The sequence below is a fragment of the Sander lucioperca genome, chromosome 22, assembly GCF_008315115.2.
Source record: "Sander lucioperca isolate FBNREF2018 chromosome 22, SLUC_FBN_1.2, whole genome shotgun sequence".
NCBI classification, from domain to species: Eukaryota; Metazoa; Chordata; class Actinopteri; order Perciformes; family Percidae; genus Sander; species Sander lucioperca.
In genome coordinates, this window is record NC_050194.1 from 18,733,857 (window position 1) to 18,748,294 (window position 14,438).

At 39.0% G+C, this 14,438-nt stretch overlaps 1 protein-coding gene across 7 annotated transcripts in view; it reads left to right on the forward strand.

Annotated features, from left to right (window-relative positions):
* Positions 1-2,411: 2,411 nt before the first annotated feature.
* The window catches only part of dock1 (dedicator of cytokinesis 1), a 195,633-nt gene continuing 183,606 nt past the window's right edge, over positions 2,412-14,438 (forward strand). For all 7 annotated transcript variants that reach the window (XM_035997233.1, XM_035997234.1, XM_031314965.2 and 4 more), the window contains exon 1: positions 2,412-2,671. In XM_035997233.1, coding sequence (XP_035853126.1) covers positions 2,629-2,671 — 43 coding nt within the window. In that variant the 5' untranslated portion in view covers positions 2,412-2,628. The remainder of the gene's footprint in view (positions 2,672-14,438) is intronic.

A 14,438-nucleotide genomic window follows, 5' to 3' on the forward strand; every position in this document is an offset into this window, starting at 1 on the left:
TCAGTTTCTTAGTAGATTAACAGTCCCCAGATGTCTTTCAAAGCAACTTCAGTCCCACTTAGTGGTGTAACATTTTCCAAACGTCTTTCAAAGACAGAGATATGTTAAATATCAATTGATGTGACATGCTTTAAGACACCTTATCAAGCTGAGAAGCTACACACAGAAGGAATATGAAAAGCTGTAAAGCAATTTGCATCTTTTTGTCTGCTCTGTCTGGGAGATAACATCAAAACAAATCAAAAACTCAATTGAGTAAGGACAGATTTAAATGAAAGCTGCAAGTAGCAACTCCCTGCATGTCGGGGGATGCTGGCTGGTTGTGCATTTGTGTGACTTTCGGACACTGTGCACATTAATAAGACTTCATTTCCTGTGTGGAGTGTCCGCCATTGGAAATTATGTATTGCAAACTTTGTACCACTTCCTGTGTCCATAAGTGTCTACAAGAAATGGTTTATGAAAGGGCCGTGTCTAAAGTATAGGGGCAGTGCAAACCGTCACTAATGAAAAAGGAACTCTCTGCTGAGTGAAATTATGCCTCCTTCAACAGTGCATGAATCATGAAATGTGGCATGGCTAAAGGATAGGGGGCGGGGCAATGAACAATAAAAAAGGAACTCTGCTGAGTACAGTGATGCCTCCCACAAGTGTCTAAGACAAACAGTTCATGAGTTATGAGGTGTGGCTAAAGTATAGGAGGCGGCAAGAGACATGCATTTTAATGCTCAGTATCAAGTGTAGTCCACACAATGTAAATTTCATGTACATGTGTTTGTAACATAGGCGAAAGACTGACTTCCTGTTGCCAGTAGGCACTATGACTATGAGTCAAAATTGGTATGTAGATATCCTTAGACCAGGATTCTTATGCAAAAATCATGAATCATTTTAAAAAGTCACTTCCTCAACCTTATTTAAAATCACATATTTAGAATGTAAGCACCAGATGAAGTGAGGTTATTCCAGATGGAAATCAGCATTTGGAACAGAGACAATTTCTTTTTGAAATAAAGCATGTACTGTATATCACAGTTAGTAATAATCTTCTAACAGGAACAACATGTCTGACCAACACCAGTAACAACAGGATCCAGTAGTACAGTAAATAAATAAATAAATAAATAAATAAATAAAAAACATGTAGTACAGGAAGGGATTGCAAAAAACTAAAGCATAATCCTTTGGTGGTATAGAAATACCATACTTGTTAAGAAGTTTAGAGTATGACATCATTGCACCACTAAAATTGAGGAGCTGGTTAACCAGATAAATTCCATTGACAAACCAGCTTTCCAAGAATTATGTTAAATAATGTTGTTTTTATGATTTGTGTTTACATAATATGTCTCTATTGTTCCAGATGTAATATATGTGAGTTTGTGACGGAAAACTATGCTGGACTGTTGGGCCCCTGGCACTCAGGCCATGGATGTATTATATTATTATTATTATATTGGCCCTAACAAGGTTCAACAAAGGTAGCTTCTTGGATGTGAGAATAAATTGAAAGCAGCGCCGCCCTCTGCTGGCAGACTCCAACATGAGCAGGGAGCGTGAGCAAAGGAGGGCATGGTGTCACAGATTTGAGAGACCTCTAAAAGATGGGATGCAACCACACAGGATGCAACATTTTTTGCAAACAAGATGAATAAAGATGAGCAGATTAACATGTGTGCACCAGGTGCATCCCTCTGATGTCTTTTATTTAGCACCTGCAGCTCTGAGGAACAACTCTTATTAGTTCAACACATCACTGCTCAGAATAACAGGCCCACTTTAGCCCCTGCAGCTTTACCATTAAGCACAAAGGAAGAAGGAAATGGACAACGAGCGCATGAATTCTAATTCTGTGATCATCATTCTGAAAGGTCACCGTAGAAAACACATCTATTTACAGGAATACTGTTAAACTAAGTTGAAACTGTATGTGTACAATACGTTACAATTGATTTATTTATTTCAAGCTGAGTGAAGCAGAAACATTTTATTGACAGCTGCTTAATTGTCCCCAACAGTTATTATGCCTGAAAAGAAAAAGCATATATATTCTCTTGAATCTGTGTTTTTTTGTGTTGTGTCTTTTTGCAAGTTTTATAGGCTAATAGCACGATAGAATAAAGTCAAACCAAACCATTAGTTTTTCTTTAAAATTCACACTTAGCCTAAACGTTTTGGAAAGCTTACTATAAAAGTGATGTACAGAAACAAAAAAACATAGCATAAGCATACTTTATTTTCTATAAAAGATTTGTCATACAATATTGTTCACCCACCATTTTATTTTCAACCCGTTTATGTCATATTTACAATAACATGCATCTGCAGAGTAGAGACCACTAATCTAAAACTTTTCATCAGTCATGTAGCAGTTTTTGCCTCAGTATAGGCTAAACAGCAGTGAAAGTTCAGCGGGACTGCTACTGTATGAACGCCTACAGGGTGAAAAAGTTGTGTTCCCTTCCTCCCCCTTGCGGAGCATCCTGTCACTGGTGGAAAATGGCTGCTCGGAGTGGCTCCCCAAAGCTCAGAGAAAACTGAAAAAAAGTCTACATTAATAACAAGAGGTCACATCTGGACCTATTATAACAGGCTAAACGACAACTCGGGGAAGCCTCGACACGGAGAATGTCTCGCTGGGTGCCCACTAAAAAGGAAAAGTATGGTGTTGGTACGTAAGAAAACTTGCATGCTCCATCGTTAGCTCGTCCTAGCTCTCTGCTCTCAGATTGCACAAGTTTGGGAAAGATTGTGATTAGAAAGCGACCGGGCTGTATTGTTTCTCATGTGGTTGTATGCGTCATTTTTATGGGTCACATTTGCCTTAACTGTGTGAATGCAAATATCACGAGTCGGGAATTAGTTACTAGTTTTGCATGAAACGCAAAAACAAGGAATGTCTGTCTATTGTGAGGAAGAGGAGTGTGTGTGGATTGGGAATTGTTAGAGGCGCGCCTAGTTGTAGCGCTGTTTCCTGTGTTATGGGGCCTTCGCTACAAACTAACTAGCTAGTTACAGGCTACGCATAACTTGTAACTGTTTAGTTTGTTGGTTGTTTGTGTTTACTCATCCGTCTTCTACAAAGTCTTTCGTGTGGTTATTTATTGTCACTTCCTAAAATGCTTTGAAACCAGGCGCCCTGGCCTGAGAACACTGACCCGTTTAGCTTCCACTCTCTCCTGTAGGGGATTATTTAACACTCAAAATATACCATCACAGAAAGTATCTGTAGCTTGTATTACTTACGACACGTTGTATTTATTACTGACGTTATATTGAAGGGTTCCATTAGACAAATCCTACAAGGCAAACATATACTCTGTGCCACTGTAGAATGGACGTGAATATGTATTTAAGTTTTAATCACTTATCTTATTACTGTCAATTTGTACAATACAATTATAGCATATGCCTTTGCACTATGACTAAGTAGGCTACTTTCCTGCAAGCGGTGATAAACCATTTTATTTTAAGTGCTTTTTACATCAAACCACATGGTTTCATTTATGTAAATTTCGGCCCCAGGGACCGCACAGTCTGTTAATGCTCTTGGCGTTAAATGTCACTTTTGGAATACATTTCCTCATAACTGTTTACACAACAGATAATACACATTTGTAATTATTCATCTGTTTGAGAATTGACGTATTGCATATAAAGGAACTGGAAACTACCTCTTAAACCACTCTGATGAAGGCAAGATAGCCAGAAACGTTTGGTATATTTGAGAAGAGTTGCATGATTTGTTTAACTTTGATGGATTCTAACTTTGGAATGGGTAATGTGAAATATTTGAGTAACGTGATTAAAGGGCTCACCGTGCTGGGCTTGAATGCCTGAAATAATAGTGTAATGGAGCTAATCCTGATTTTTCTGGGGATCCCCTGGAACATCCTAGTCCTGTTCAGTCAGCAATGTAGCAAATTACACGTTTTTTCCAGAAGAATCTGGTTTCACGACAATGGATTGTTATTTTTAATGTGTGCAATGTACTACATCACATGCATACTGAGTTCCTTTTAGCTGGGTCCATTAGTGGAACTGAGGGCTTGCAGCTGTATTAGGGATGCTAATGCTGATTGATGAATGAGTTCAGCAGGTTACACCAAAGCTCTATTTGGCATGGCATCTCAAACTACAGCTTCCAAACGAGCTCTGTTGTTTGCAGTGTAGTAAACAGCTCTATTTGAGCCTGTGGTCACTTTAGTCTCTTCAGGAGATATGGTTGGCTATAGTTAAAATTAACGTGTGTGTGTGTGTGAAAAGTATATTATTCTGATGCTAATGATTGCCTGAATATATTTTCAAATATCCATGAGATCTTGAAAGTGGAGCTCACTGAATGCAAGAGTGAGTCATTAGAAGAAAGAGAGGCAGCTGCCACATCACTGCGGCAGAGGATTGATGGGGTGCACACATCCATTGCACGTTTAATACTTCATGTGTTGACCAAGTAGCAATAATGAGCACTCTGCAAAACTTTCGTCATACCATGTACTACCCATAATGGCCCCATGGCTTTATTAGTGTATGTAGGGAAACAGTCTCCTTTTTAGTCTATTTAGCAGTATTAATAATAATACTATAAATAATGTCTTCTGAAATAGAGCATAGCACTGATAATAAAAGGCTTTGTTATCATACCAGCAGTTAGATGAGTGGAAGCAAGGCTCTGCACAGTAGTAAGCTCCAACACAATAACCAATGTTGGAAAATAAACCATACTGGATTTGTGCCACAGTAATGACTGCAAAAAAACACAACATAAATTGAAGTGTTCATGGTTTTGGTTGTCTCTTCTTTTTCTTTGCTGCGTGTGTAGTTCTCTGCTGGTCTCCTCTGTGTGTCAGGGTTAATTATTTAATTAAAAAGATCATGATATTTGATTTTGTCAACTGCCACCACGTGTCCAGAGTGTCTGCAGGTTATCATTCCTCACTACAGCTGAGTGAGGAATGACAACCTGCAGACACTCTGCTTGTCCCTGTTCTCAGTATACAGCAGTAGTGGAATGTAACAAAGTACATTTTTTACCTACCTAAGTACTATACTTAAAGAGGCCCTGTGGAGTTCTTGTACTTTATGTATTTCTATGTAATGCTGCTTTATAGCCTACTTCTACTTCATTCTATTTCAAGGCAAGTAAACCTTTTCCTTCACAGTTAAAATTGGTTCCATCGCGACAGTAGTAGTTAAAATAATATATAACAGTACATCACTCACAGGAGCCATTCTTCTGCATTATGAGTACTTTTACTCATGATACTAAGGACACTGCTGATACTTCTGTACTTTTAGTGAAATTTGAAATACATTTCTCACATTGTTGTATTGCTACTTTAATGGAATCATTCTTTCATAACTATAGTGCTGTAAGACTTGTTCCCACTGAACTGAACAAGGTTTGGTATGTCAGCGCCTTGACTTGATTTTTGGAAACTCATGTTCTTAATGCATCTAGAATCCCCCTTATTCCACCAGAGGCAACACACTTTATTGCTTTTACATTGTTTCCCAGGATTATTGTTGCTCTGAGGCATTAGTTCCACTTCCTCCTCCAAACAATGTCTTCATTTCCACTGGCATGTTCAGAATTCCACCTATCTTCCCGGATTTAACTCAGCTGATCTGGTGAATTGACAGAATTCATCGGCATTCAAGGCAGTCGCACACAGAAAGAACTATTGACTAACTTCAAATGGAAGTTGTAGTTTTGGGGCTCAGGGCCTAACTTAACTTCATTCTTTGACCCGTATTCATATGATAAAAGAGGAGTAAGGTGATCCATTCGTCAAAAAAATATTAAAATCATATCTCTCTTGACCTTGAGCTAATTCCATTATGCAGTTCTTGTGAAATGCCAACCAGCCTGGCATAAATCAAAGGAATCAGTAGTTTTGAAGCCTAGTTATTCTTGTGGCTTCTTAAAAGTGATTTAACAGGGCCTGGGGGAAATGTTTTTTTGCTGTCTCCTGGTTCAGTGATGAATTAACCAGAAATACTTTTTGATGCTAATTTCAAGTGTTGTCTCATTAATTCTGTTTCATCAGGATGCTGCTGTTCCTTAAGAGAGACTTCAGAGGGTTCTGGTTCTAGAAAGAAAAATCAGGAAACACTAAGCAACTACTAGAACTATTTACTGTATCTACACATCGCCGTTGAGACTTTAAACTACTCTTGTCACCATGTGCTGTCATGAGAAATGTTTTCCACCTCTCAGTACGTTTCACTTTGTAATTTAGCTTTAAGTCATCGGACCATAATACCACCTCAGAACAAAGAAAATCCTATCATTGTACAAAATACATTCAGACGTTAACTTTTTTTCTCCTGGTATGCAGTTGCAGGTTTGGACAGAAAGTAAATGCTGCTTCCTGTAGGTCAGGTTAGGTCTGTGCAATTAATCAAAATTTCAATCGCGATTACGATTTTGGCTCCTAATGATCACAAAAACGTAACTTAAAAAAATGAATCGTAAAAAACTAAAAACGGTTATTTTGCACATTACGCTTACTTTGTCTTGTGTTCTGAATGAAAAAAGAATGTTCAAACGGCAAAAGTATCAAGGAATAACTTTTTCACTGTTTTTGAAGTCCAATATTTGCAACATCTTTCCAAAAGACAATGAGTAATTGTGTTAAATAATCGTCATTTCAATATTGATCAAAATAATCGTGATTATGATTTTTTTTTTTTTTTTATAATCAAGCAGCCCTAGGTCAGATCACAGTCTGGCAGCTTTATCAAGGACGACAATTGGTCACACACACACACACACACAAACACACACACACATACACTGAGCTCTAAACGTTGCACGCTCTAGTGTGGCTATGATTCATATTTTTAAACTGGTGTGTGTCCGACTGCAGGCAAACAGGACTGACAACCCTAGACAGTTCTCATTTGGAACAGGTTACGGGTGAGTGACACATTGGGAGCAAAAAATAGAGACGCAGTTACTTTGCCGTTAGACTGAGGCCTTTAAGTAATTTGTAAAGCCCCTGCCCTGCAGCCAAGAAAACCATCTCTCACCCACATGTGCAGTAAGCTAACAAATATGGTTGCAATTAAAACGCAGTCTCGGTTACTAAATAAATTCTCACACATAAATGTGTTTTAAACTCCCTGCCTCATATTTTACACCTCTCGTATAGCCTGGGCTGAAGCTATTTGGTGTAAAATATGGGAGAGTAAAATTTGTGCAATTGCCTTTTATCAGTTTACTTCTTGGTTTTATATGCTAGGAGTTATTTTCATCATCAGTCTCACGTCAGCTTAAGGCGCAATAAATATAAAATAAAATAAATGTAAATATGAGAAGGGGAAAAATGTGGCTCTTGTCAGCGCTGCACTCCCTGCAAGATATTGCAGCTTTTTATTCTGACATAACAAAGCACTCAACAATATTAACTACACAGTTGAGTTTTAGAAGAAGAAGGCTTCTGATTTCTCTCTGCCTACACTTAACAAACTTTGTACAGGAAAGCAAGCTGACCTGACAAAATCGGAGACAGAGTGCTTTTACTACAGTGAAATAAAGCATCTGATTAATAGGATGGAGCCAGGAGAAGGAAGGAGACATGCTGTGGAGACAAGCAGGAGAGGTGTTATTTGGTCTTGTCAGGAGGGAAACAAACCGTTTCATCTTTGTTTGGTCTGTTTTACAGCCAGGTGGTGTTTATGATCATCCATCTTTTGCTCATTAATAAAACTGCACAAACAGAAATTGATCATCTTTTGCAGCAGAGGGAGGTGATCAAATTAAAGGAAGCAAAAATGTGATAAGCTTTTTTTGTCTTGCACATCCTTCCTTTGGTGTGGTAACTCGTGTATGTGTGTGTGTGGTTATGTTCTGTGACGAGAAAATGTTTTTTTTAAGCACTGACCGTGAGAAGTGTGCAACTCTCTTGAGCGATCACATGGAGCCTAAAAGCTAAGCTAACACCATTATTTCCAATTTTATGAGTTTGCGCATCGTGGTGTTGGATTATTTGTTTTTGTCAGCGTGCAGGATGCTGCATACACCCTCCACCTGGGTACTCATCCTGCTCTAGTTCCCCCCCCCCCCCACATTTAATAAAACTGTGCTGCACTTATTGAGCTGCCCTACAGATCTGTAAACAAAACATCTTTCTCTTTCTGTTAGCTAACTCTGCATAAACATCTGTAAAACTTGATTTGTGACTTAGTTTATATGCACTGTCACGTGTCAGTTGTCAGTTACATCACAATTTGATCTAGCTATATGTTGAACCTTTTCATTTTACATAGTGTTGGTATTGTAGAATTTCCCCTCATGGGTTGCTTTTGGTATTTGATGTAAGTATACTTTTTTGTGTCTTAGTCAAAACTTTGGCCATCATCCTCCTCTTCTCTCTTTGGAGGTCAGTAAGACTTTGCTATTATTCATTCTGAAAAGGAATTAACTATGGGCCGCACTGCTTGGTGATGCACTTCTAATAGTACAGCTCCCAATGGCTTGCTGTGAGATGGTGGCTATGACAAATGACAGCTGGCCTATTTAATCAGTGCGTAGCTAAGTGGTTCCACACTATTCCGTTTTGGCTCACAACTGAGACAATGCTGAAACCCCTCTACGTCTTGTTTTAAGTGTTGCTGTCATCGGAGAGGTTGAGGTGAGAGGGAGGGAAAAAGCACGAAGCGGTTTTGAACAAGTTCAGCTCGGATTTACATGGGTGAAAATGTTTTAGTCTCCTGACTGTAACCGTAGTTTGTACAAAGCTAGAATGTTTAACCTTTTGACAACAAACTGTGCAGCTGTTTCAGTGACAAAGTACAAAGTAAATCTGGAGAGTGCTAAACATGTTATGTCATGATCAGTAATGAGTCAACATCCTGTGAAATCATAATTTGTACCCTTTTATAGGACCTTTTGTCCTCATTCCTGATCTCAGCTGTTTTTCTTTTTACTGTGACTGCTGGGGAGGCTGGTTGGTGCTGACTAATGCTGTCATTCGTATGTAGCCCAAATGTTTTTTTACTAGGTGTTTCTCTACATCATAGGATATAGAAATATGTTGTTTAAGACCTGTAGTACTCTTAAGAGTAAATAAGAGCCATCTCAGTGAGATGATACCAGGGAAAACTGTACTTCCTTTAGTTAAACTATTAAAAGACCCATGGCTGCTCAGTAACTTAAATGTGATTGGTTGCCTTTGGTGACGGGGGAAGACAGTGACACACTTCAACTTTACAGTGCAAACTGACTTTGTAGTGAAAGGGGACACATGTAGGGCTGAGTGTTCTTGAACCTCCATTGCGATTAAAATGGACCGTGATGGTCCTTTTTTGAGTTTGTCAAAGACAGTGAGACATGAAAAGAAAGGACACACAAACACACACATCTAGGTTGATCATGTATGATGGGTGAGTGACTGATGTGGGCCATTCCTATTGCTGTGCTACACAGGCAGGCGGTCTCCAGTACCATGAGTATTGATTGTGGACATGCCAAGCAGCTTGTGCATTGTCTGAAAATAGTCCTGCTGTGCTGCTTTTGCTAGCTTGGCAGATGGCTAATGGTGTTTAACACGTCAATGTGAAACAAAAGCCACCAATGTAGACGTTTGTTATTACATAATTTAGATTCAGCTGGATGAAATTAATATATAAGAACCTTTCAACTGTCATAATATATCAGCGAGGCAGTGAACATGGTTGTATGAAGTCGTTCATATTCATGAACTTCAGCTTAGTTTAACATCTACAATGATAGTCCCCAGAATTGAACCATCTGTGACAAAATGACTGCTGGTACGGATATGTATGTAGGGATTATTAAGACAAAGCAGTATTTTCCTCAATGGCAAAGTAATTTCAGTGCCTTTTATTCAAATGTAATCTGAAGGAGTAAGTGAAGTGATAAGTCAATCAGGGTTGCCAGCATGTGTGAAAGAAAGAAAAAACAAATGGGAGGGAAACCATCCTGATCCTGACGTATCTCGTCTAGTTTAATTATTAGTCAAGTCAACTTGATGGTCAATTCTGCAATATGTGCCAGACATACAGAGCAATTGAAAATACGTTTCTCTCCGACCCATGGTACAATAAGGACACGTGCAACAAGTATAAAATAAAAAGATAATAAGAAATATATACAAATAAGATAAAGGAGGATACGTTATATATACAATTAAACTAAAAAGATAAGTAATATGTACAATACAGTAATACATTCTTAATAGTGCAAATGTCAGGCAAAATCAAAGAGATAAAGATGTTAGATAATGGCCTGACCAATAGCCATGCTAAAAATAATAGTTTTTAATTTATCCTTCCCATTGATTACTATTAATGTTTTTTATTTATTTATTTTTTTACAAACTATCAATATCCATTTTTTAATAGGGATATTAAAAAGCATGTACTTCACCAGAGACAATCTTACAGAATAAGCAGCGCAATTGCTTTATGAAAAAAAAGTTTAATGTAGGGATGCCCCCTCTTAGTCGATTAGTCAGATAATCGGTTGTTTTGGTCTTCGACTAAGATTTCTTTAGTCTATTGGTAATTTTCTATGCTTTTGTCATGCTGAATGACTTATTTGCAAGAAACTTATGAGCACATCTCTGGTAAACACACAATTTAAAAGGAGTGCCTTTGCAGTAATCTTTGTGGAAAATCGCAGTTTTAGAGATCTGTCGATTAAATCTACGAGTCGACAAAATATACGTATACGTGTTAGTCGACTAAGAATTTCTTTAATCGAGGACAGCCCTAGTTTAATGTCTTGGAATGAAAACTAGAGGAAAGAATTGGCAGTGAATATAAGGCTTTAAACTCAGTCTGTATTTAGTATTCTCAACAACATCTAGCTGACCACTCTGGCCGAGGCTTTATTCTACCATAGTGATGAGCTTGCAGCTGAGCTGAGGCTGTGCCAGGCTGCCAGTGGGTGAGCTGACAACGGGCGACCTATCTGTTTCTGTGGGTCAAGCATGGGCTAAAAGGACCGGCTCCCTCGGTAAACTCACTTCCCAAGTACCTTAGAAGACAAGTCGAGTCTAGCTGTAAGGGCTTGGCAGGTATGACTCGGGGTGTATGCGTTAAAGACGAGTGCCGACAGCATCAACATGCAAGCTGTTATTAAAGTCCCAAAAGCTGGAAGACATTCTCCACTGAACATATTTATTTTGCCTAAGTCAACTTCCCTAGAGTTATGTTTTCCAGTCATTATACTTCATTGGTTTTGAGTCTTCTAATCCCACATGCTGAGATTAATGCATAGCAGAAATAATAGGGCTCAACAACTATGAGGCTTTTCAGGTTCTAAACATGTCAACATTAATATCAGCTGAAGCCCATATTAATGTTGCATTTATTACCTTTAAAATGTCCCGTGGGTTGTTTTGGGGACTTGTAATGGAGGTGTCAGTCATTGATTGTGGTCGCAGACAGGCTGGGGATTGCCACGTGCAACAAGAGACAGCCTTTCAGTACTGCTGGCATTTGATGAAATGGTGTGTGTGTGTGTGTGTCTAAATACTTGATAATGTCAGTGCGATGCAGCTCAGATGTTGGTGGGCCCTGGAGGCAGTTTTAGAATTCATTGAGTGGCAGCTGTGCTCTGTGAGCAACCTTTAGGGGTTTAGATGAAGTCGTCTCTCACTGCGGTAGCTGACACCTCAGTCTCCCCTTTGTTTTAAAAAAGAAGACAGAGATCATAGAGACATGAAATTAGTTTTCATCTGGCCATCACATTGTCTACCTGAAACTTTAAAGGGGTGATAGAATGATTATATAGGGTATTTCACACTGTTCCTTAAGGTCTCCTAATAGGGTATGTAACATTGGTTGGGCTGAAAATTGACCGAATGCTATTTTATTAGGCCCTTAACTACCCTGTGAATGTGGCTCTATTTGGAACAAGAGCTTTTCTTCCAAATATGGTATGCTCATGAATATTTAGATGAGCTGCGCGCTGATTGGTTTGACCGAACCCCATAGAAACACATTGGAGACGAGACAGCAGGTCTCACATTTCAGACACTGCAACGTTATACATTGTTTGTCTGCTATTTCGTTATTAAATTCACTTCTGAGACTTTTTTATGCGAGAAATCAACTATATAAAGCTCAAATATGGGCCGTTTTACGAAAATTGATGGCTAATTACAAATTTGGTAAGACGTGTCGGACTTTAGGAGCTCCACACAGTCTGACGAGAAAACGGCAATCTCCATACCCAGTGAAAGTCACCGTTTCTCGGCTACTGGACTACTTGGGCTCGGGGCTCCGCAGAGCTCCGCCCAGCTCCTCTGGGGGAGGAGAGGGGCGTAATAGAGCTAGTTATGCCGGCCAGCTGCCGGCATAACTAGAGTATATTTAGTTTGAATTTCATCACGCCACTTATATAACATCTACCCCAAGGTCTTATAAAGCTAACAATGGTGTCCGATTTCAATTTAATGCATTTTTGTGAACATTAGGGATTTTGTTAGCTGCTACTGTCCCTTCAATCCTATGTGTACAGATCGCGGCTAGCTAGTTAGCTTCACTTTCGGCATAATTAAAGTCTATTTACAGTTTGAATTTCGTCATGCCACTTATATAACATCTACCCCAAGGTCTTATAAAGCTAACTATGGTGTCCGATCTCAATTTAATGCATTTTTGTGAACATTAGGGATTTCATTAGCTGCTACTGTCCCTTCAATCCTATGAATCGCGGCTAGCTGCAGGCCCTGGAGCTCCATCAGGGCCTTGGCATTTTGTAGTCCAGTAACCCAGAACCGGTGACTTTGCGCGGGTATGGAGCGCCGCGGGCTTCCCTTTGTGACGGAGATCCAGCTAGTCACAGCGAGTCTATGAAGTAGGACACGCTGGGCGGCGAGGCAGCACCAGCCGCTTGTCACGTAGCCTGCTGAGCTCCTGCTAAACTGCGACACACAGTCGGACAAAATTTGCAATTGGCCATCAATTTTCGTAAAACGGCCCATATTTGACCTCTACATAGTTGATTTCTCGCATAAAAAAGTCTCAGAAGTGAATTTAGTAATTAAATAGCGGACCTCTGGAGATCTGCATGACCTAGCTAGATTCAGAAGACTAAGCTGACCTCAGGTCAGTGGTGTAGCCTATGCAAATGTTGACAAAGACTAGGAGTTGGGATGCTGACGTTGAGATTCGCCCGTTTTCAGCGGCAGTTTCAAAATGTGAGATTTGCAGAGGATAGGGGTATCAATGGGATTTTGAGCTTCTATGTATGTCCTATTTACCCACCGAACTGTCGTTATTCAACTATGACAAGGTAAAATCGGTTTTGCATTCTATCACCCCTTTAAGACTTAAGCCCTCCTCTGTATTTGCTTGTGTACTGTATGTTGATACAACTATGTCAATTAAAATAATATATACATCACATATATAACATATCCAGCTATAATTGTTTTCATTGTCGATTAGTCTGCCGATTACTTTCTTGATTCATTTTTATTTTTTTTTATTTTTGTTTGTTACAATAGTAATATTTGTGATGCACTAGTTTGCTCTCTTAATTTGAGCTTCATGCATATTGATAGTCACATTTATGAAAGGGTTGAACATTACAGTACTGCTTTTGCATGTTTCAGAAGTAATAGTTAAAAATATCTCCCCTGTGATTGAACAGTCATTTGTGAAACCACAAGCTCCACCTTTGAGCAGCCACGTAACCTATGAGATACTGAAAATGAACAAATATATAAGGCACTGCAAACACGGCAACAGAAGAACCTAGCCTATAAATACATCATTAGATGCGTACATTTTCTGAGCGCTCATGTCTGGACTGTGCTACTCCAATTAAGTTGATAAATGAAACAAACACAGTTTTTTTATTTCTGTGCTTGTGCAGATGTATAGTAATGACATCTGAAGTGAATAAACTGTTGCTTTGTTTGAAAAGAGACTTTATTGTTTATTCCGTCTCTGTGTGATCAAATGCGTTTTATTTTATTATTGATTTTACTGTGGATTTTATGGTGTGTGGAGCCCTGGACCAAACACATTTCCATGTGTGGAATAATAAAGTTGTTATAATCGGAATCAAAGTACATTTGCAGTTGCTATAGGCCAGACAGCCAGCAAATGTATCCAGCAGTCATTCATTCGGGAAGAGTTTTCACACGGCCCAGCTTTGGCACTGCAGTAAGCCCAAGTTCTGGTACCTATCATACATGTATTTCTAAAGGCCCCATAATGATGTTGTCAGTGGCTGGTACACTATGTACATGCTCTTATAAAAGCACTTTTATCCTTATTACAGTTAATATTTAAGATGTTGTATTGTCTGTACAGTCATATGTGACCTTTTATGTCCTAAGATGCTTCGTTGATCTTATGTTCTTATGTTTTATGATTTTATGTTAATTTTTAGAATGTTTTTTCTGTTACATGTTTGTGTTGTGAAGCAACAGATTGGAGCACTATGCCCA